A 21,226-nucleotide genomic window follows, 5' to 3' on the forward strand; every position below is an offset into this window, starting at 1 on the left:
TCAGTGGGAGGAATAGTGTCCCATCATTGGTGTCAGTGGGAGGAATAGTGTCCCATCATTGGTGTCATTGGGGGGAATAGTGTCCCATCATTGGTGTCAGTGGGGGGAATAGTGTCCCATCATTGGTGTCAGTGGGGGGAATAGTGTCCCATCATTGGTATCAGTGGGAGGAATAGTGTCCCATCATTGGTGTCAGTGGGGGGGAATAGTGTCCCATCATTGGTGTCAGTGGGGGGGAATAGTGTCCCATCATTGGTGTCAGTGGGAGGAATAGTGTCCCATCATTGGTGTCAGTGGGGGGGAATAGTGTCCCGTCATTGGTGTCAGTGGAGGAATAGTGTCCCGTCATTGGTGTCAGTGGGGGGAATAGTGTCCCGTCATTGGTGTCATTGGGGGGAATAGTGTCCCGTCATTGGTGTCAGTGGGGGGAATAGTGTCCCATCATTGGTGTCAGTGGGGGGAATAGTGTCCCATCATTGGTGTCAGTGGGGGGAATAGTGTCCCATCATTGGTGTCAGTGGGGGGAATAGTGTCCCATCATTGGTGTCAGTGGGAGGAATAGTGTCCCATCATTGGTGTCAGTGGGGGGGAATAGTGTCCCATCATTGGTGTCAGTGGGGGGGAATAGTGTCCCATCATTGGTGTCAGTGGGAGGAATAGTGTCCCGTCATTGGTGTTAGTTTTGGATGGAATAGTGACCCAAGGACTGAAAAGAGGGAAGCATCGGGCCACATCTGGCCCCCAGGGCCGCAGTTTAGGACCACTGAGTTTGTATTTATTTATTAAATGCTAATATTCCCTTATTGGCTTAGGAAAGTTACAAATGTAGCAGTTTAGAAATTGGAAAGGATAACACTTCTTGAACGTTATAAAGTGAATTTCTATATAACTACATGGATCAGATCAACCTGAGGGGGGAGGAGGGACAAAAGAGGGGGACAGTCCCTTAAAATCAGTGGCAGTTGGGAGCTGTGCTATCACTCTACATCTATAATATGTGGGATATGAACAATTCTGTAATATAGGAAATATGAACGATTGTCTTGAAATGTGTTGCTGACCCCCCCCCCCCCCCTCCCCCCGTTATTCCGGTAGCGGGTTGGCAGTAGTCCTGTCTGGGTTCACATACTTCTTCTCCTCGAGTAGACAGTCCTATTTTCTGCATGACGGCTTCATTGGCTCCTCGCTTGTCTCTACATGAAGTTCTGCTTTTCTCCGATACAAATGAACACAAAGGCGGCTGACGCTGAACAGACTTTTTTCGGGACTCTAATTGAGTTTGGTAAATGGCGGCTCTAATGACCGTGTTCTGGAGATGGAATTCCCCCCCCCCCCCCCCCCTTTCATCTGATAATGAAGGTTTGCTGGTTTACTGTCACATTTCCTCTCATTCAATGACTGTCATGTCTGGACGGGTCACAGTCCCTGGATTTTGCTATCAGTGCTTTTGTCAATGGCGGGGGAGGGGGACACATCAAGCCCATTACTGACAGAATCACTAAGTGACTTGGCACTGTCATAATGAAACGCGTCAGTTTTAAAGACCGACTTTTATCCGCTGTGACTGCTTAGAGTCATCAATGAATGTGAAAAGCGGCTTGTCTGGTTTCTGTCTGTCTGCGTATGATGACCAAAATTGTGTGCCTGTGACCGGATAAAAGCCAAAATCAGCACAAGGGACACAACTTAGGAGGTGTTTATTGTGCGGATTCCTTTTTCTTTTAGTGAAAATCTCTCTGCAACCCCCAACTCTCCCTGTGCTATTGAAGGTGTCGGTCCCAAGGCTGCCATCACGAGTATGGGTTCCAGACCTCAGTGACTCCCAAGGTAATGAAGCCGGGGTCATCATTGCAGCTCTGGGGAGCCAAGGAGCAAGTCAAAGTGATATTCCGGGTCTTATGTGCATGACATAGGACCGGGGGCTCCAAACTTTCTATACCAAGGGGCCAGTTTACTGTCCTTCACACTTTAGAGGGGCCGGACTGCCAGGGGGAGTAGAAAAGGTCCTGATGTCAGTGGGTAAAAACATTGCCCCACCTTCGGTGTGAGAAATTGTGCCCCATCATTGCTGTCATTGGGCCCAATTGTTGGTGTCATTGGGGGAAGTGTACCCCATTGTTTGGTGTCGTTGGGCCCAGTTGTTGGTGTCGTTGGGCCCAGTTGTTGGTGTCGTTGGGCCCAGCCCTGAGCATTGCTGACCCTGCAGCCAGTGGATGTCCAGCCCTGAGCATTGCTGACCCTGCGGCCAGTGGATGTCCAGCCCTGAGCTTTGCTGACCCTGCGGCCGGTGGATGTCCAGCCCTGAGCTTTGCTGACCCTGCGGCCGGTGGATGTCCAGCCCCGAGCATTGCTGACCCTGCGGCCGGTGGATGTCCAGCCCCGAGCATTGCTGACCCTGCGGCCGGTGGATGTCCAGCCCTGAGCATTGCTGACCCTGCGGCCGGTGGATGTCCAGCCCCGAGCATTGCTGACCCTGCGGCCGGTGGATGTCCAGCCCTGAGCATTGCTGACCCTGCGGCCGGTGGATGTCCAGCCCTGAGCATTGCTGACCCTGCGGCCAGTGGATGTCCAGCCCTGAGCATTGCTGACCCTGCGGCCAGTGGATGTCCAGCCCTGAGCATTGCTGACCCTGCGGCCGGTGGATGTCCAGCCCTGAGCATTGCTGACCCTGCGGCCAGTGGATGTCCAGCCCTGAGCATTGCTGACCCTGCGGCCAGTGGATGTCCAGCCCTGAGCATTGCTGACCCTGCGGCCAGTGGATGTCCAGCCCTGAGCATTGCTGACCCTGCGGCCAGTGGATGTCCAGCCCCGAGCATTGCTGACCCTCTGCCAGTGGATGTCCAGCCCTGAGCATTGCTGACCCTGCGGCCAGTGGATGTCCAGCCCCGAGCATTGCTGACCCTGCGGCCAGTGGATGTCCAGCCCTGAGCATTGCTGACCCTGCGGCCAGTGGATGTCCAGCCCTGAGCATTGCTGACCCTGCGGCCAGGGGAGGCCCAGCCCCGAGCATTGCTGACCCTGCGGCCAGTGGATGTCCAGCCCTGAGCATTGCTGACCCTGCGGCCAGTGGATGTCCAGCCCTGAGCATTGCTGACCCTGCGGCCAGTGGATGTCCAGCCCTGAGCATTGCTGACCCTGCGGCCAGTGGATGTCCAGCCCTGAGCATTGCTGACCCTGCGGCCAGTGGATGTCCAGCCCTGAGCATTGCTGACCCTGCGGCCAGTGGATGTCCAGCCCTGAGCATTGCTGACCCTCTGCCAGTGGATGTCCAGCCCTGAGCATTGCTGACCCTGCACCCAATATAGATAATCCTGTTTCAGGTAACTTGGCTGAGCTAGTCAAGGGTTAAAAGTTCAGGCTTCTGATTATAGTGTGCCTTTCCTTTCATGTTGGGTGAAGCGGCTCCGGCTGCCGTGCAGTTCCAGTAACTGAAAACATAAGGCCGTTCTTCTTGGAAATGCTCGGCTCTGTTACTTTTATACATGTTCGGTGGCGTGCTACGTGATCTCCAACCAGCACTCTGAGATCTGCTGCGTGTGCGGGGAGCGCTCCAACATGTCTGTTTTCTGTTTGGATTCAAAGAATAAATAAATTATCTAAACAAACAGGAATGGAGCTTCGAGATTCATCCTCCGTCCGTCTTTGCTTGGGAAAGACATGTGACCGGGAAGTGGATGAAAAGAGGCCGGTACCCCTCGTGGTCAGTGTGTGGAGGAGAGCGCCCCTCTAGTGGGATTGTTTATCCTTAAAGGAAATGTAAATTCATTTTTAGTAAATAATTGTATATAAATATTAGGACTCTTCTTTTACACGGGTGTACTTACAGTAGAACTTTATGGCAGGATTTTTTACAAAAGAGACTTTACTGTATATACTCGAGTATACCGTACCGTATATATACCGTATATACTCCTCCGATAAAAGTCGGACTGTGACTACAGTGCGGCGTTTCTCTAGTATTCATGTCCCAGTGTATATATAATGTATGTATATGTGTATAATAAATATAAATATATATGAGTGTCTCTTCCCGTACACATTATACAGACACGTGGGCGGAGTCCTGTAGCACATATTTGTGGATTTGGGGTGTATTGGAAAGTTCCATTGCTGGTTTCTTGTTGTGAAGCGGATGTAATAATCCCAGAATGAGTCCTGTGTCTAATTACCGCACAATTTGTAGCCTCATCCCGGCTGCCCAACTCCGGGGCAAACATTAAATTCCTCAACATGGGTCCCAGAACTCTCCCTGAGCCTTCCTGCAGTGTAATAATGGATCACAGACAGTTTCCTCTACGAGCCGAGCTCATTTCTTCCCCCGAGGATTGGACAGTTCTCCCTTCTCAGTGGACTCTGGTCCCTTCACCACCCATTGACTTCTCCTACCTCTGGGAAACCCTTCTCGGTGGACTCTGGTCCCTTCACCACCCATTGACTTCTCCTACCTCTAGGAAACACTCCACGCTGGTCCCTTCACCACCCATTGACTTCTCCTACCTCTGGGGAAACAATGAGAGGGAACCCTCTGCTGGCTAGGGTGGTCTCCACCATTGGGAGGTGTCCACAGAATACAGGCAGTGATGTGGACATCCAAAGAAGGACCCCAGAGAGTAAACAGAAATGAAGATTGTCAAGTTCTGGTTAACCAATTCAATACCCGGCATTTTCACCCCCTTCTTTCCCAGGCCAGTTTTCAGCGCTGTCGCACTTTGACAATTGTGCAGTCATGTGACACTGTAGCCATTTGAATTTTTGAATTTTTTTCCCCACAAGTCGTTTTCTTTTGGTGGTATTTGATCATCTCTGCAGTTTTTATTTTTTTGCGCTATAAACAAAAGAAGAGCGATAATAAACCAATTTTAAAAAAAAATCCTCAGTTTAGGCCGATTCGTATTCTTCATTTTTTTTATTTTTTTTTATTTTAGGTAAAAAAAAATCGCAATAAGCGTTTGGTTTGTGCAAGTTTTAGCATCCTCAAAATAGGGGGTAGATTTATGCCATTTTTCTTGTTTTACTAGTAATGGTGGCGATCGACGTTTTTTAGCGGGACTGCGATTTTGTGGCGGACACTTTTGACTAGGGCTGCAACTAACGATTATTTTCATGATCAATTAGCTGGCCGATTTATTGTTTCGATTAATCGGATAATACCCTTAAAAAAAAAAATAGAATTTTTAAAAAAAAAATTGGCCAATTTTGTTGTTGGGCAGATTACAAAACACAAATTGCCGCAAAAACACATTAAATGCTTTTCTGCAGCTTCTCCATTGAAGTGTAATGAACCAAAAAAAAACTAAATAACACCGGTTTGCGTTAAAAAGTCCCCGCCCCTTTCCGAATACGCAGCAGCTGAAAAAAATCCTGGATGTGACCGTGTCCCAGAGGAAAACATGGAAATGAACTGTTTCTGCAAAAAACACCAAAAAACACACAGAGGTGTGAACTCAGACCTGAGATGTTTAGTAACATAATGGGGGGTTAAAAAAAAGAAAAATAAGTACAAAAAGAGAAAATAATCGCAACTGTAAGGGGTTCATTTTTTTTATGTGGGACAGAGAAAGTGATATTTACAGGAGAGATTTGCTTTTTTGTACAATAAAGGGCTCATTTTAGTTTTTTTAACCCAATTATGTTACTGGCCAATTAATCGATTATGAAAATTGTTAATTTCATAATCGATTAGTTGTCGATTAATCGATTAGTTGTTTCGGCCCTACTTTTGACACATTTTCAGGACCAGTGACATTTATACAGCGATGAGTGCTATAAAATGCACTGATTACTGTATAAGGCTTCATTCACACAAATACGTTTTTTGATGCATTTTGCAGAAATGCAAGGAAATTGTTTAACATGGTTTCCTATGGAGCATGTTCACATCCATGCTTTTTTGTACCTCTGCGTTTTTGGAAAGAGTCAGACTTTTTTTCCCCGCAAAAAGCAGCGTTTTGCATGTAATAGAATTCAATGGACCCGCATCCAAAACACAAGTACCGCGTTTTTGCCACGATTTGCGTTTTTTTTTTTTTACCTGTTTATAGCTGATTGTTAAAGGAAATGTGGAAAAAAAAAATTGCCAGCTAAAAAAATAAAATGAAATAAAACGCAATTTGCGGTTAAAAACGTGTGTCAAAAAACGCAGCAAGAACGCTCAAAAGCAACGTGCATAGGTGTGAATCGAGCCTAAGGGTCCTTTCACACGGAGCGGACCGTTTCTGTGTCCGCTCCGTGTGTCCGCCAAAGCTCAGCGGGGATCCTCCGTCATCCCCGCTGAGCTGTCGGCGCATAGGGCGGTCCCCGCACACAGTGCAGAGACCGCCCTGTCTCTGCTCCGCTCTCCCCTATGGGGAATCGGATGCAGACGGACCGTCTGTCCGTCTGCATCCAATCCGTTCCGCCGGACGGAAGAAAAATAGGTTTTCTTCCGTTCGCAAAAGTGGATCCCGACGGACGCGGATGGTCGCGGACGTTAGCGGATTCTCCATTTGCTAACGGACGCGATCCCATAGGGATGTATTACAAGTCCGTAAACGGACTTGTAATGAACGGACGAGCGGAGCGGACGTCTGAAAGGGGCCTAAAGGTCACTGGCAGGGATTCAGTTTGTTTTGATTGGCTTGAAAGGAAGCCATCCAATATTTACAACTGTTGTGACGTGCTGTGATTGGTCAGTGTGATCACCTGGTACAGACATGTGATTAGCTCCAATCGCAGCGGAATGAAACCGATTAAAAAAAAAAGTCTTTCTTATTCTAGCAATGTCGTTCACTGCTATAAACAAACACAATGTGTAAAAAAATAATAATAATCCTGATCACTTCCCCAGAGTAGTACAATGTTACTATAGTAACTTAAAGCGGTAGTTCACCCTGACCCACATGATGTTACCATCGAGACAGGCATTGTAGCGCGAGCTACAGTATGCCTGTCCCGATTTTTTTAACCCCGTACTCACCTCGTAGTCGTCCATCGTAGATTTCGGCTCCCGCGGGGAATGGGCGTGCCTATGGAGAGGGAGGATGATTGACGGCCGGCCCTGGCACGTCACTCTCCCCGAAGACAGCCGGAGTAGGTCTCGGCTCTTCACGGCGCGTGCGCACAGGCTATGCGCACGCGTCGTGAAGACCAAGCCTATTTCGGCTATTTCCGGAGAAGCGTGACGCGCCAGAGCCGGCCGTCAATCATCCTCCGTCTCCAGAGGCACGCCCATTCCCCGGTATCTTCGATGGACGACTACAAGGTGAGTATGGGGGGAAAAAATTCGGGACAGGCATACTGTAGCTCGCGCTACAGTGCCTGATTTAAAGGTAAAAGAAAAAATTTTTTTTTTTTTCCTGTCGATAGGGTGAACCCCCGCTTTAATATTGCTCTGTCCAATCACAGCTAATAAAAACTAAACTGGTCACATGGTCCTGGTAGCGAGCTGGTACGCTGATCAGTCATTGGCTGTGTCTGATGGACACAGCCGGTCACAGATTGCGCCGCAGTGTGGCCCCGATCCCGGTGGACGTCTTATAACATCCACCCGGATCGACGGAAAAGGCCGTCCGGCCGTCATTTTTTGTTATAGACCGGGCGGGAACTGGTTAACCACAGAAATCTCAACTAAGTATATACAAAGCCTGCTGGGCGGGGGAGGGGTTGTTTACATGAGAGTTCTGTATATATTGGAAAAGCCGGATATATAAAGTAAGAAGCTGTGACTAAATCTTCCCGGATCACATTTCTACCTCCTTCCCTGTGATTGGAGCTTCGGAGAAGTTCTCACCCCCCCCCCCTTCACATTTATCGCCGATCGCCTACATTGTGTCTAAAGATTTATTTTCCTCCTTTTTGATCGTACCCGGGAACCGAGATGATCGTGTGTTGTGTGTGCATGGGGCACCGTTCTGCGTGTGTGCGTGGGGCACCGTTCTGCTTGTGTGCATGGGGCACCGTTCTGCTTGTGTGCGTGGGGCACCGTTCTGCTTGTGTGCGTGGGGCACCGTTCTGCTTGTGTGCGTGGGGCACCGTTCTGCTTGTGTGTGTGGGGCACCGTTCTGCTTGTGTGTGTGGGGCACCGTTCTGCTTGTGTGTGTGGGGCACCGTTCTGCTTGTGTGCGTGGGGCACCGTTCTGCTTGTGTGCGTGGGGCACCGTTCTGCTTGTGTGCGTGGGGCACCGTTCTGCTTGTGTGCGTGGGGCACCGTTCTGCTTGTGTGCGTGGGGCACCGTTCTGCGTGTGGGCATGGGGCACCGTTCTGCGTGTGTGTGTGGGGCGCCGTTCTGCTTGTGTGCGTGGGGCATGGGGCATGCTTGTGTGCATGGGGCACCGTTCTGCGTGTGTGCGTGGGGCACCGTTCTGCGTGTGTGCGTGGGGCACCGTTCTGCTTGTGTGCATGGGGCACCGTTCTGCTTGTGTGCATGGGGCACCGTTCTGCGTGTGTGCGTGGGGCACCGTTCTGCTTGTGGGCATGGGGCACCGTTCTGCTTGTGGGCATGGGGCACCGTTCTGCTTGTGGGCATGGGGCACCGTTCTGCTTGTGGGCATGGGGCACCGTTCTGCTTGTGGGCATGGGGCACCGTTCTGCTTGTGGGCGTGGGGCACCGTTCTGCTTGTGGGCGTGGGGCATGGGGCATGCTTGTGTGCATGGGGCACCGTTCTGCGTGTGTGCGTGGGGCACCGTTCTGCGTGTGTGCGTGGGGCACCGTTCTGCGTGTGTGCGTGGGGCACCGTTCTGCGTGTGTGCATGGGGCACCGTTCTGCTTGTGTGCATGGGGCATGCTTGTGTGCATGGGGCACCGTTCTGCTCTGTGGGCATGGGGCACCGTTCTGCTCTGTGGGCATGGGGCACCGTTCTGCTCTGTGGGCATGGGGCACCGTTCTGCTTGTGGGCATGGGGCACCGTTCTGCTTGTGGGCATGGGGCACCGTTCTGCGTGTGTGCGTGGGGCACCGTTCTGCTTGTGTGCGTGGGGCACCGTTCTGCGTGTGTGCGTGGGGCACCGTTCTGCTTGTGTGCGTGGGGCACCGTTCTGCTTGTGTGCGTGGGGCACCGTTCTGCGTGTGTGCGTGGGGCACCGTTCTGCGTGTGTGCGTGGGGCACCGTTCTGCGTGTGTGCGTGGGGCACCGTTCTGCTCTGTGTGCGTGGGGCACCGTTCTGCTCTGTGTGCGTGGGGCACCGTTCTGCTCTGTGTGCGTGGGGCACCGTTCTGCTCTGTGTGCGTGGGGCACCGTTCTGCTCTGTGTGCGTGGGGCACCGTTCTGCTCTGTGTGCGTGGGGCACCGTTCTGCGTGTGTGCGTGGGGCACCGTTCTGCGTGTGTGCGTGGGGCACCGTTCTGCTTGTGTGCGTGGGGCACCGTTCTGCTTGTGTGCGTGGGGCACCGTTCTGCGTGTGTGCGTGGGGCACCGTTCTGCTTGTGTGCGTGGGGCACCGTTCTGCTTGTGTGCGTGGGGCACCGTTCTGCGTGTGTGCGTGGGGCACCGTTCTGCTTGTGTGCATGGGGCACCGTTCTGCTTGTGGGCATGGGGCACCGTTCTGCTTGTGGGCATGGGGCACCGTTCTGCTTGTGGGCATGGGGCACCGTTCTGCTTGTGGGCATGGGGCACCGTTCTGCTTGTGGGCATGGGGCACCGTTCTGCTTGTGGGCATGGGGCACCGTTCTGCTTGTGGGCGTGGGGCACCGTTCTGCTTGTGGGCGTGGGGCATGGGGCATGCTTGTGTGCATGGGGCACCGTTCTGCGTGTGTGCGTGGGGCACCGTTCTGCGTGTGTGCGTGGGGCACCGTTCTGCGTGTGTGCGTGGGGCACCGTTCTGCGTGTGTGCATGGGGCACCGTTCTGCTTGTGTGCATGGGGCATGCTTGTGTGCGTGGGGCACCGTTCTGCTTGTGTGCGTGGGGCACCGTTCTGCTCTGTGGGCATGGGGCATGGGGCATGCTTGTGTGCATGGGGCACCGTTCTGCTCTGTGGGCATGGGGCACCGTTCTGCTCTGTGGGCATGGGGCACCGTTCTGCTCTGTGGGCATGGGGCACCGTTCTGCTTGTGGGCATGGGGCACCGTTCTGCTTGTGGGCATGGGGCACCGTTCTGCGTGTGTGCGTGGGGCACCGTTCTGCTTGTGTGCGTGGGGCACCGTTCTGCTTGTGTGCGTGGGGCACCGTTCTGCGTGTGTGCGTGGGGCACCGTTCTGCGTGTGTGCGTGGGGCACCGTTCTGCGTGTGTGCGTGGGGCACCGTTCTGCTTGTGGGCGTGGGGCACCGTTCTGCTTGTGTGCGTGGGGCACCGTTCTGCTTGTGTGCGTGGGGCACCGTTCTGCGTGTGTGCGTGGGGCACCGTTCTGCTTGTGTGCGTGGGGCACCGTTCTGCTTGTGTGCGTGGGGCACCGTTCTGCGTGTGGGCGTGGGGCACCGTTCTGCTTGTGTGCGTGGGGCACCGTTCTGCGTGTGTGCGTGGGGCACCGTTCTGCGTGTGTGCGTGGGGCACCGTTCTGCGTGTGTGCGTGGGGCACCGTTCTGCGTGTGTGCGTGGGGCACCGTTCTGCGTGTGGGCATGGGGCACCGTTCTGCGTGTGTGCGTGGGGCACCGTTCTGCTTGTGGGCATGGGGCACCGTTCTGCTTGTGGGCATGGGGCACCGTTCTGCTTGTGTGCTCACATAGGGAGTTTTATATTTACAAGGAGATGTTATTGTTGTGGATGAGGGCCGGGGGCCACTCCCGAGAGTCGGCTCATTAATGAGACTTTATAATGCAGACGGCAACCGTTCACATTCCTTTCTAATATTAGTGGAAGAGCGCGCCGCCTCCCTTAAAGGGAAACGTCATTCTCATTAAAATGGATCCAAACCCATTTACTAAAATATTATTCAAAGCTTTACCATGGTAACACCCCCCCCACCGGCTCCTCTCCTGGACTGAAACTTCTTCTGATTTTCCAGATACTCCACGTCTACGGACCTTCCTTTAACTAGATACATCACATCTACGGGCCTTCCTTTATCTAGATACACCACATCTACAGGCCTTCCTTTATCTAGATACACCACGTCTACGGGCCTTCCTTTATCTAGATACACCACGTCTACGGGCCTTCCTTTATCTAGATACACCACGTCTACGGGCCTTCCTTTATCTAGATACACCACGTCTACAGGCCTTCCTTTATCTAGATACACCATGTCTATGGACCTTCCTTTATCCAGATACACCACATCTACAGGCCTTCCTTTATCTAGATACACCACGTCTACGGGCCTTCCTTTATCTAGATACACCACGTCTACGGGCCTTCCTTTATCCAGATACACCATGTCTACAGGCCTTCCTTTATCTAGATACACCACGTCTATGGACCTTCCTTTATCTAGATACACCACGTCTACAGGCCTTCCTTTATCTAGATACACCATGTCTACGGACCTTCCTTTATCCAGATACACCACATCTACAGGCCTTCCTTTATCTAGATACACCACGTCTACGGGCCTTCCTTTATCTAGATACACCACGTCTACGGGCCTTCCTTTATCTAGATACACCACGTCTACGGGCCTTCCTTTATCTAGATACACCACATCTACGGGTCTTCCTTTATCTAGATACACCACGTCTACGGGCCTTCCTTTATCTAGATACACCACATCTACGGGTCTTCCTTTATCTAGATACACCACGTCTACGGGCCTTCCTTTATCCAGATACACCACATCTACGGGCCTTCCTTTATCTAGATACACATCTACGGGCCTTCCTTTATCTAGATACACCACGTCTACGGGCCTTCCTTTATCCAGATACACCACGTCTACGGGCCTTCCTTTATCCAGATACACCACGTCTACGGGCCTTCCTTTATCTAGATACACCACGTCTACGGGCCTTCCTTTATCCAGATACACCATGTCTACAGGCCTTCCTTTATCTAGATACACCACGTCTACGGGTCTTCCTTTATCTAGATACACAACGTCTACGGGCCTTCCTTTATCCAGATACACCACGTCTACGGGCCTTCCTTTATCTAGATACACCACGTCTACGGGCCTTCCTTTATCTAGATACACCACGTCTACGGGCCTTCCCTTATCCAGATACACCACGTCTACGGGTCTTCCTTTATCCAGATACACCACGTCTACGGGTCTTCCTTTATCTAGATACACCACGTCTACGGGCCTTCCTTTACTGTATCTAGATACACCACGTCTACGGGCCTTCCTTTATCCAGATACACCACGTGAGTGAGTGAATGAGAAACTTGTATAGCGCAACACATGGGAACTGAATCGCCTCTGGGCGCTTGGTATCCATTCCCTGAGTAAACTTTTTTTTTTGCCCTCAGAAGAGATGGGTTTTGATCTTTCTCCTGAAGGCCAAGTGTTTCACCTCCAATCAGATGGTGGTTGGTAGAGCGTTCCATAGTCTGGGTCCTTGGACCGCAAATCTTCGATCTCCTTTGGACTTGTATCTGGCTTTGGGTATCTGGAGTAGATTTTGGTTGGTGGATCGCAGAATGCGATTGGGGTTATGGGCTTTAGTTTTTGGCATAGATATTGGGGGGCATTTCCTTGAATGTGTCCAATGAAGGGATCTCATAGAAAGTAATAGTTTGGTTAGGGAAGAACGATTCTTCATGAGTCCATGCCGATTACTGCTAATGATTCCGTTCTCATTACTAAAATCTTGTATATAGTCCCTTATCATCCCCTCACAGAGCTTACATACTATTGGTGTTAGGCTGACTGCTCTGTAATTCCCAGGGATGTATTTTGGGCCCTTTTTAAATATTGGAGCTACATTTTCTTTCCTCCAATCAGCTGGTACCATTCCAGTCAGTAAACTGTCAGTAAAGATTAGGAACAATGGTCTGGCAATTACTTAACCGAGTTCACTTAAGTACCCTCGGGTGCAAGCCATCTGGTCCCGGTGATTTATTAATGTTACGTTTCCCAGGGGGCGCGCGCTCCAAGGCGGGCTGTGATTGGGAGGGGGCGCGGGCTGTGATTGGGAGGGGGCGCGGGCTGTGATTGGGAGGGGGCGTGCGCTCCAAGGCGGGCTGTGATTGGGAAGGGGGCGCGCGCTCCAAGGCGGGCTGTGATTGGGAAGGGGCGCGCGCTCCAAGGTGGGCTGTGATTGGGAGGGGGCGAGCTGTGATTGGGAGGGGGCGTACGCTCCAAGGCGGGCTGTCATTGGGAGGGGGGTGTGTGTGTACTGGCAGCATCATCCAGGTACTTCAGATGGAAGAGGTACAGGAAAATGATATAGACTATAATTTGTACACATATGCAACCACACACAAAAAAAGATGATGATTTAGGGTAACACAGACTTTAATTTCACCTGGTGATTCCGCTGTCAGCCCATTTCCTGTCCCAGGGTGACAACACTGGCTCACCTTACTGTGTATAGTGAAGCTGGATTTTCTCTTTAGCCAAGACTACAGAACACTTTCCCCATGGTATGAAATAGAAGGGGGGGGGGGTGCTGTTTGAGAGAGCTGAGATCAAGATCAGAGTGCAGCACAGGCAGGGGCGACAAGAAGTTAACGGTTTCTGGCAGGATCAACAGATATTTAAAAAAATGAGCACCGAACATCTCAATCATATTTTTTTCTTCTATGTTTTCAGACATGGATACGCGTCTTCTGGGAGAACCTGGAATTGGGAATCATGCGGCGATGTGGCCTCGTACTTTGGACAGCGGTCAGGCGGAATGTCTGAGTGACTGACGACATGGGTGTGAATGCATCGAGCTACCCGCATTCCAGTTCCCCAAGGGTCGGGGGAAACGCACAGACGCAGCAAACCTTTATAGGTAATCTCTCTCCCTCTCTCTCTCTCCCTCTCTCTCCCTCTCTCTCTCCCTCTCTCTCTCTCTCTCTCTCTCTCTCTCTCTCTCTCTCCCTCTCCCTCTCCCTCTCCCTCTCCCTCTCCCTCTCCCTCTCCCTCTCCCTCTCCCTCTCCCTCTCCCTCTCTCTCTCTCTCTCTCTCTCTCTCTCTCTCTCTCTCTCTCTCTCTCTCTCTCTCTCTCTCTCTCTCGCCTCTCTCCCTCTCTCCTCTCTCTCTCTCTCTCTCTCTCTCTCTCTCGCCTCTCTCCCCCCCCTCTCGCCTCTCTCCCCCCCTCTCGCCTCTCTCCCCCCCTCTCGCCTCTCTCCCCCCCTCTCGCCTCTCTCCCCCCCTCTCGCCTCTCTCCCCCCCCTCTCGCCTCTCTCCCTCTCGCCTCTCTCCCCCCCTCTCGCCTCTCTCCCTCTCTCCTCTCTCCCCCCCTCTCGCCTCTCTCCCTCTCTCCTCTCGCCTCTCTCTCTCTCTCTCTCTCTCTCTCTTCCTCCTCTCTCTCTCTCTCTTCCTCCTCTCTCTCTCTCTTCCTCCTCTCTCTCTCTCTTCCTCCTCTCTCTCTCTCTTCCTCCTCTCTCTCTCTCTTCCTCCTCTCTCTCTCTCTTCCTCCTCTCTCTCTCTCTTCCTCCTCTCTCTCTCTCTTCCTCCTCTCTCTCTCTCTTCCTCCTCTCTCTCTCTCTTCCTCCTCTCTCTCTCTCTTCCTCCTCTCTCTCTCTCTTCCTCCTCTCTCTCTCTCTTCCTCCTCTCTCTCTCTCTTCCTCCTCTCTCTCTCTCTTCCTCCTCTCTCTCTCTCTTCCTCCTCTCTCTCTCTCTTCCTCCTCTCTCTCTCTCTTCCTCCTCTCTCTCTCTCTTCCTCCTCTCTCTCTCTCTCTCTCTCTTCCTCCTCTCTCTCTCTCTCTTCCTCCTCTCTCTCTCTCTCTCTCTCTCTCTCTCTCTTCCTCCTCTCTCTCTCTCTTCCTCCTCTCTCTCTTCCTCCTCTCTCTCTCTCTTCCTCCTCTCTCTCTTCCTCCTCTCTTCCTCCTCTCTCTCTTCCTCCTCTCTCTCTCTCTCTCTTCCTCCTCTCTCTCTCTCTCTCTTCCTCCTCTCTCTCTCTCTTCCTCCTCTCTCTCTCTCTCTCTCTCTCTCTCCTCTCTCTCTTCCTCCTCTCTCTCTTCCTCCTCTCTCTCTCTCTCTCCTCTCTCTCTCTCTCTCTTCCTCCTCTCTCTCTTCCTCCTCTCTCTCTTCCTCCTCTCTCTCTCTCTTCCTCCTCTCTCTCTCTCTCTCTCTCTCCTCTCTCTCTCTCTCTCTCTCTTCCTCCTCTCTCTCTCTCTTCCTCCTCTCTCTCTTCCTCCTCTCTCTCTCTCTCTTCCTCCTCTCTCTCTTCCTCCTCTCTCTCTCTCTCTCTCTTCCTCCTCTCTCTCTCTCTCTCTTCCTCCTCTCTCTCTCTCTTCCTCCTCTCTCTCTCTCTCTCTCTCTCTCTCTCTCTCTCTCTCTCTCTCTCTCTCTCTCCTCTCTCTCTCTCTCTCTCTCTCTCTCCCTCCTCTCTCTCTCTCTCTCTCTCTCTCTCTCTCTCTCTCTCTCTCTCTCTCTCTCTCTCTTCCTCCTCTCTCTCTTCCTCCTCTCTCTCTCTTCCTCCTCTCTCTCTCTTCCTCCTCTCTCTCTCTCTCTCTCTCTCTCTCTCTCTTTCTTTTCCCCTGCTCTCGCGCACTCTCTCTCGATCTAGAATGCCGCCCCGGCCTGTCTTCTGTGAAATCCTTTGGTATTTTAGGTATTTGGGGTTGCCCTGAGAAGAATAAATGTCTTCTGTGTAGAGCGATCCTCCCGCTCGTGCCAGCACTAGAAATTTCGGAAATGTTTACAGAGGCGTATGAAGAGCCTCATATAGACTGCTCTGAATACTTCTCTCTCTCCCGGATTTCCTGGGCTTATTAAAGGGGTCATACAGCATTATTTTTTCTAGTAATGGCGGCGATCAGCGATTGTTATCGGCACTGTGACATTGAGGCGGACAAAACTGGCACTTGAGATCCTTTCATGTGGGCTTATCCCTGTACGGACTCCGCTTTGCTCAGTGGGGGATCGATCCGTTGATCCCAGCTGAGCAGGTGGGTGACGGGGTCTGTCTCCACTCACTGTGCAGAGATGGACCTGTCATAGTCCCCCTGTCCTCCTATGGAAGTCAGATGAAAACAGACCACCTGTCTCCGATCCAATGTGATTCTCCAGATGGATGGAAAATTTGGGTTTCCATCCGTCTGGATTTCAGGGACCGGATCGGATATCGGCAGATGTCAGCGGACATGTCACCACTTGCATCTCCTGCAAACGATCGGCGGGTCCTGGCAGAAATCGCGGCTGCCGAACCCGCTGATTGACTCTCGCTGTGTCAATGGGTCATCCGGTGCGCTCGTGCAAGAAATCACGTACAGGTACGTGATTCCGCACAGCCGGGCCACCCTGCCGCAGTATATACAGTATGCAGTGGGCGGTCCGGAACAAAATGATAAACTTAGTATGTGTACAGTGTTGCATGACCGCGCAATCGTCATTCAATGTGTGACGGCGCTGTAAATATGGGCAGGAAAGGGGGTAAAGGTGCCCGGTATTGAAGGGGTTAAAGGCGAGATCAATTCAAAGCCTGAACTAGCTGAGTAAAGTCGGCCATCAGTGGACTTTACCCGCTGTCAGCTGAGAACTGGCCACAGGAGTACATGTGAGGAGAAGTACGGCCAAAAGAACTTTAGTCCTACTTCTTATTTTAAAGAGGACCTGCAACCCGCTCACATAATCTGTAATAAAAACCTCTTTGCCGTTCTGAAGCTTCCCTCCAACCACTTTGCATATTACTTTATATATACTGGGATTCTGTATTTGCCAAATATGCTACAGAAATCTCCCTCCACTGAGTCTGGCTGCAGCCATTTTAACTGTGGGCAGCTGAAGCTGCTGCCTGTTTACTTCCTGGATTTATGCAGAGACACACCTCCCGCTCTGCAGATCTCATTGGCCCTTTTATTCCTCACCCCTCCTCCTTTCCTGGCAAACTTTCAGGAGAGTGAGAGAGCTGTGCATGATGTCATAAGCCTAGGCCAGTGATGGTAAAATCTCGGCACCCCAGATGTTCTGGAACTACATTTCCCATGATGCTCATGCACTCTGCAGCATAGGTGAGCATCATGGGAAATGTAGTGTGGTGCCAAGGTTCATCATCACTGACCAGGCAGGAAAGAAGTAGTGGGCTGTATAAGGGATTTACTGGCCTAAAAAAAATAACATTTTTACTATTCAAAGTTAAAACAACAAGGGCAGAAGATTTAACCACTTCCCGCCCGGCCTATAGCAGAATGACGGCCGGTCAGTGGTTCAGTTGTCCTGACTTGGCGTTGTCCATGGCGACGTCCAGCAGGATAACAGCCGCTGTGGGGGCGCGCATCACGTCGATCGGGAAAGAGCCTCTGACGGAGGCTCTTTACCACGTGATCAGCCGCGGCCAATCACGACTGATCATGATGTAAACAGAAAGAGTCGCTGATCGGCTTTTTTTCACTCGCGTCTTATAGACACGAGTAGAAAAGAGCCGATCGGCGGCTCTCCTGACAAGGGGGTCTACGCAGATTGTTTATTAGCGCAGCCCCCCCGCGGATGCCCACACTGGACCACCAGGGAAGCTGCCAGGACCACCAGGCAAACCCTAACATGTGGCTGGCCAGGTACGTCATCCACATGTGCCAATATATGTCAATCGGTGCCCACAAATGGGCATTGACTGGCACCATTATAGATCCGATCAGTGATGTCCAGCAATAGTGCCTGTCGGTGGCCGCCGCCCATGAGTGCCTGTCGGTGGCCCCCGACAGGCACAAAAAATAAAAATTGCAGAGTTGATCAAATACCACCAAAAAAAAGCTCTATTTGTGGGAACAAAATGATAAAAATTTAGTTTGGGCGCAGTGTAGCACGACCGCGCAATTGTCATTCAAATTGCGACATTGCTGAAAGCTGGCGTGGGCAGGGGGTGTAAGTGCCCGGTATTGAAGTTAAATGATTGAAGTCCGGCTTTGTAATTGTGTGTTGGAATCTTTGAAGATCTAAAATCTCGTTTGTTTCTTCCCCCAGGTACTTCCTCCTACACCCAGCAGGGCTATGGCTACGAATCGAAGCTCTACAGCCTGGAACATGGCATTGAGAAACCCCAAGACAAGAAGAAGAAAACCTCCGGCCTGGCCACGCTCAAGAAGAAATTCATCAAGCGTCGGAAGACGAGTCGCTCGGCGGATCACGCCAAGCAGATGCGGGAGCTTCTCTGCGGGTGGGACGTCCGAGACGTCAACGCGCTTGTGGAGGAATACGAGGGAACGGCAGCCTTAAAAGAGCTCTCCTTGCAGGCCAACCTGGCCCGGCCAGAGACCCGGACTTTACAGAAGGACATGGCCGACCTGTACGAGTACAAATACTGTACGGACGTGGATTTAATATTCCAGGAAACTTGCTTTCCCGTCCACCGTGCCATATTGGCAGCGAGGTGTCCATTTTTTAAGAAGCTGCTCTCGTCCTCTCCGGAATTTGGGGCAGAAATCATCATGGACATTAACACCGCCGGCATCGATATGCCGATGTTCTCTGCCTTGTTACACTACCTGTACACGGGCGAGTTTGGAATCGAAGACTCCAGGTTCCAGAACGTGGAGATCCTCGTCCAGCTCAGCGAGGAATTCGGTACACCAAACTCGTTGGACATTGACATGCGCGGACTGTTCGATTACATGTGCTACTACGACGCGGTGCTGAGCTTTTCCGCCGACTCCGAGTTGGTGGAGGCGTACGGGGCTCAGGGCTGCTTGGAGGAGGAGCTCCGGGCGCACAAGGCGGTTCTCTCAGCGCGTTCTCCGTTCTTCCGCAACTTGCTGCAAAGGCGAATACGGACTGGGGAGGAGATTACTGATCGGACTTTGAGGACTCCGACCAGAATCATTCTGGATGAATCCATAATACCAAAAAAATATGCAAAGGTGATTTTGCATTGCATGTACACGGACGTAGTGGACTTGTCCTACGTCTTGCACTGTAGCCCATCAATCGGGAGCCTGAGCGAAGTTCAGGCTCTGGTAGCAGGAAAGCCCAACATGACCCGGGCGGAAGAGGCCATGGAGCTCTACCACATAGCGCTCTTCTTGGAGTTCAACATGCTGGCACAAGGTGGGTGACGACTCGTATCATTGGAATGTAAAAAAGAAAAAATTTGGAGGAGGAGCAACAATCAATATCGGGTGATGACTGTAAGCGGCGATCAAAAACCGCTGATCGCTCGGTTCTGAGAGTTTTGTGAGCAGAAAGCTGGAGACTGTCGGTCATCGGCTCTCTGCACCCCCCCCCCCCCTCCCTTGTTCCCTAGAGGGCTGTGGAGGAGGCGGGAGCTGCAGGCTCTGGCTCTCATTGACTCGCTTAGGGGCGGAGCCAGGTGCCGGTCCAGGGTTGTGGGTGGATCCCGATCATTTTGCCTTGATATATTCCAGCCTGAGCCGGTGTTCTGACGAGAAATGCCCCCTGTCAAATAATGCCCGCCCGGTACAGCGCTTGCGCAGTACGGAGCCTCCAAAATCCTCTGAACATCGGAATATACGATCAGCTGTAGACGACGCCTGCGCACAATAGCCGACATTGTGCCACACGCTCGTGCAAGTCTGCAAGGGGTGGATTTCTTCATGATGGGCGTGTGTGAGGGGCGGATGCCTACAGAAAGGGGGCGTATTTTGTAATGATGGGCAGCAGTTGATAGTTTAGCTAGCGCAAGCAGTAGCACTGCCCATCGTTATAGAACACGCCCCCTTCTGTAGGCATCCGCCCCTCACACGCGCCCATCATGAAGAAATCCACCCCTTGCAGACTTGCACGCGCATCGGGAGCGTGTGGCACCATGTTGGCTAATGTGCGCAGGCGCCGTCTACAGCTGATCATAAATTCTGATGTTCGGCGGCTCTGTACTGCGCATGCGCAGTACCTGGCGGGCGTTTCTCAACAGGACACCGGCTCTGTGCCGTCAGCTGAAAGCGGGTTTCAGCCCACTCTCTGCTGAAAACGTGTTACAGGAGTGCACAATGAACGAGCTTTTGCTCTACTTCTCCTTTAATGCTCAGTCTTCCTGTTCTGTACTATAGGTGCCCGCCTCTGCCATCAGTTATTTTGTTCCGGGGGATTATACAAAAGAACATGTTGGATGTTCATGCCCCATGGGTGGTGCAGACTTTAGATATGCAATGTGCTGATGAGTTGCTGCCATCTGCAGCACCCTGTGGCCAGCAGGGAGAGCCATGGGCATCCAATGAGGAGCTTTGAATGTATCATTTAATAAAGGGGTGGGCAACCTCGGCCCTCCAGCTGTGGTGAAACTACAAGTTCCCTGAGACATTGCAAGACCCCGACAATCACAGGCATGACTCCTAGAGACAGAGGCATGATGGGATTTGTAGTTTCACCACAGCTGGAGGGCTGAGGTTGCTTACCCCTGCTATCATAAAACCCTCTTAAAAGAAGATGCAAGGCAGGGTGTTATATTTCTAGAGCAGGAGCCTCAACATGGCGGCCCTCCAGCTGTGGCAGAACTACATGTCCCATCATGCCTCTGCCTGTGTAACTGTCAGCCTTGCAATGCCTCATGGGATTTGTAGTTTCGCAAACAGCTGAAGGGGGCCCACCAGTTTGAGACCCCTGATCTAGAGAGCCTGCCAAGCTCATCCAACCAAAGTTGAAGCAAAGACCAGTGATGACGTCCTTGGGTCTCGAGTAAGGATGAGCCCTGGCGTGTTCGCACACTCCACGTGCAGAGCCCGCCAGGAAGTCTGCGCTAATCACAGGCGGTGAGACATGTTTCGATCTCTGCAACCTCGCTTCGGGAAATGTCTCCCTGCCTGTGACTAGCGCAGCGCTGACTTCCTGGTGGGCTCTGCACGTGGAGTGTGCGAACACGCCGGAGCTCATCCTTAGTCTCGATATTTTTTGAAAAATTAAAATATTTTGCTTAAAGCATTTTAATTGCTTGTTCATGTTTTTTTTGGGGGGGGGGATACACAAAAGGTATTCTATGAGTACATATATATATATAACACTTTAGCTTTAAGCTTTCTCTTTCTCGTCCTGTATCTCCACATGTGACATATTTTTATTTACGAATGTCATAAAGTGTCCCTGTCAGCACAGGGTGACTTGTATACGAGGCATACCTGCCAGAGAAACAATGAATATATTTGCCTTTCTGGCAGCCTATGTCTTGAAACGCTTCACCTTTTCCCAGCCGCTGCAAGTATTTGGCACAGCGAGTGGCAGAGCAGGATTTCCACACACCAGGAAGGGTGGGATACTTGAAGCGGCCAGGCAGGAATGAAGCTGTGTTTCAAGACACAGTTGCTGGAAAGTAAAGTACAGTGGAACCTCGGATTAC

The 21,226-nt window shown here is 51.8% G+C and overlaps 1 protein-coding gene across 1 annotated transcript in view; it reads left to right on the forward strand.

The window, feature by feature from the left end:
- Nucleotides 1-21,226, forward strand: part of BTBD7 (BTB domain containing 7) — a 77,414-nt gene that overhangs the window by 26,729 nt on the left and 29,459 nt on the right. The window contains exons 2-3 of the mRNA XM_040332876.1: nucleotides 13,606-13,792; nucleotides 17,908-18,987. Coding sequence (XP_040188810.1) covers nucleotides 13,711-13,792; nucleotides 17,908-18,987 — 1,162 coding nt within the window. The 5' untranslated portion in view covers nucleotides 13,606-13,710. The remainder of the gene's footprint in view (nucleotides 1-13,605; nucleotides 13,793-17,907; nucleotides 18,988-21,226) is intronic.

This window comes from Rana temporaria, chromosome 13 (assembly GCF_905171775.1).
Source record: "Rana temporaria chromosome 13, aRanTem1.1, whole genome shotgun sequence".
Taxonomy (NCBI): Eukaryota; Metazoa; Chordata; class Amphibia; order Anura; family Ranidae; genus Rana; species Rana temporaria.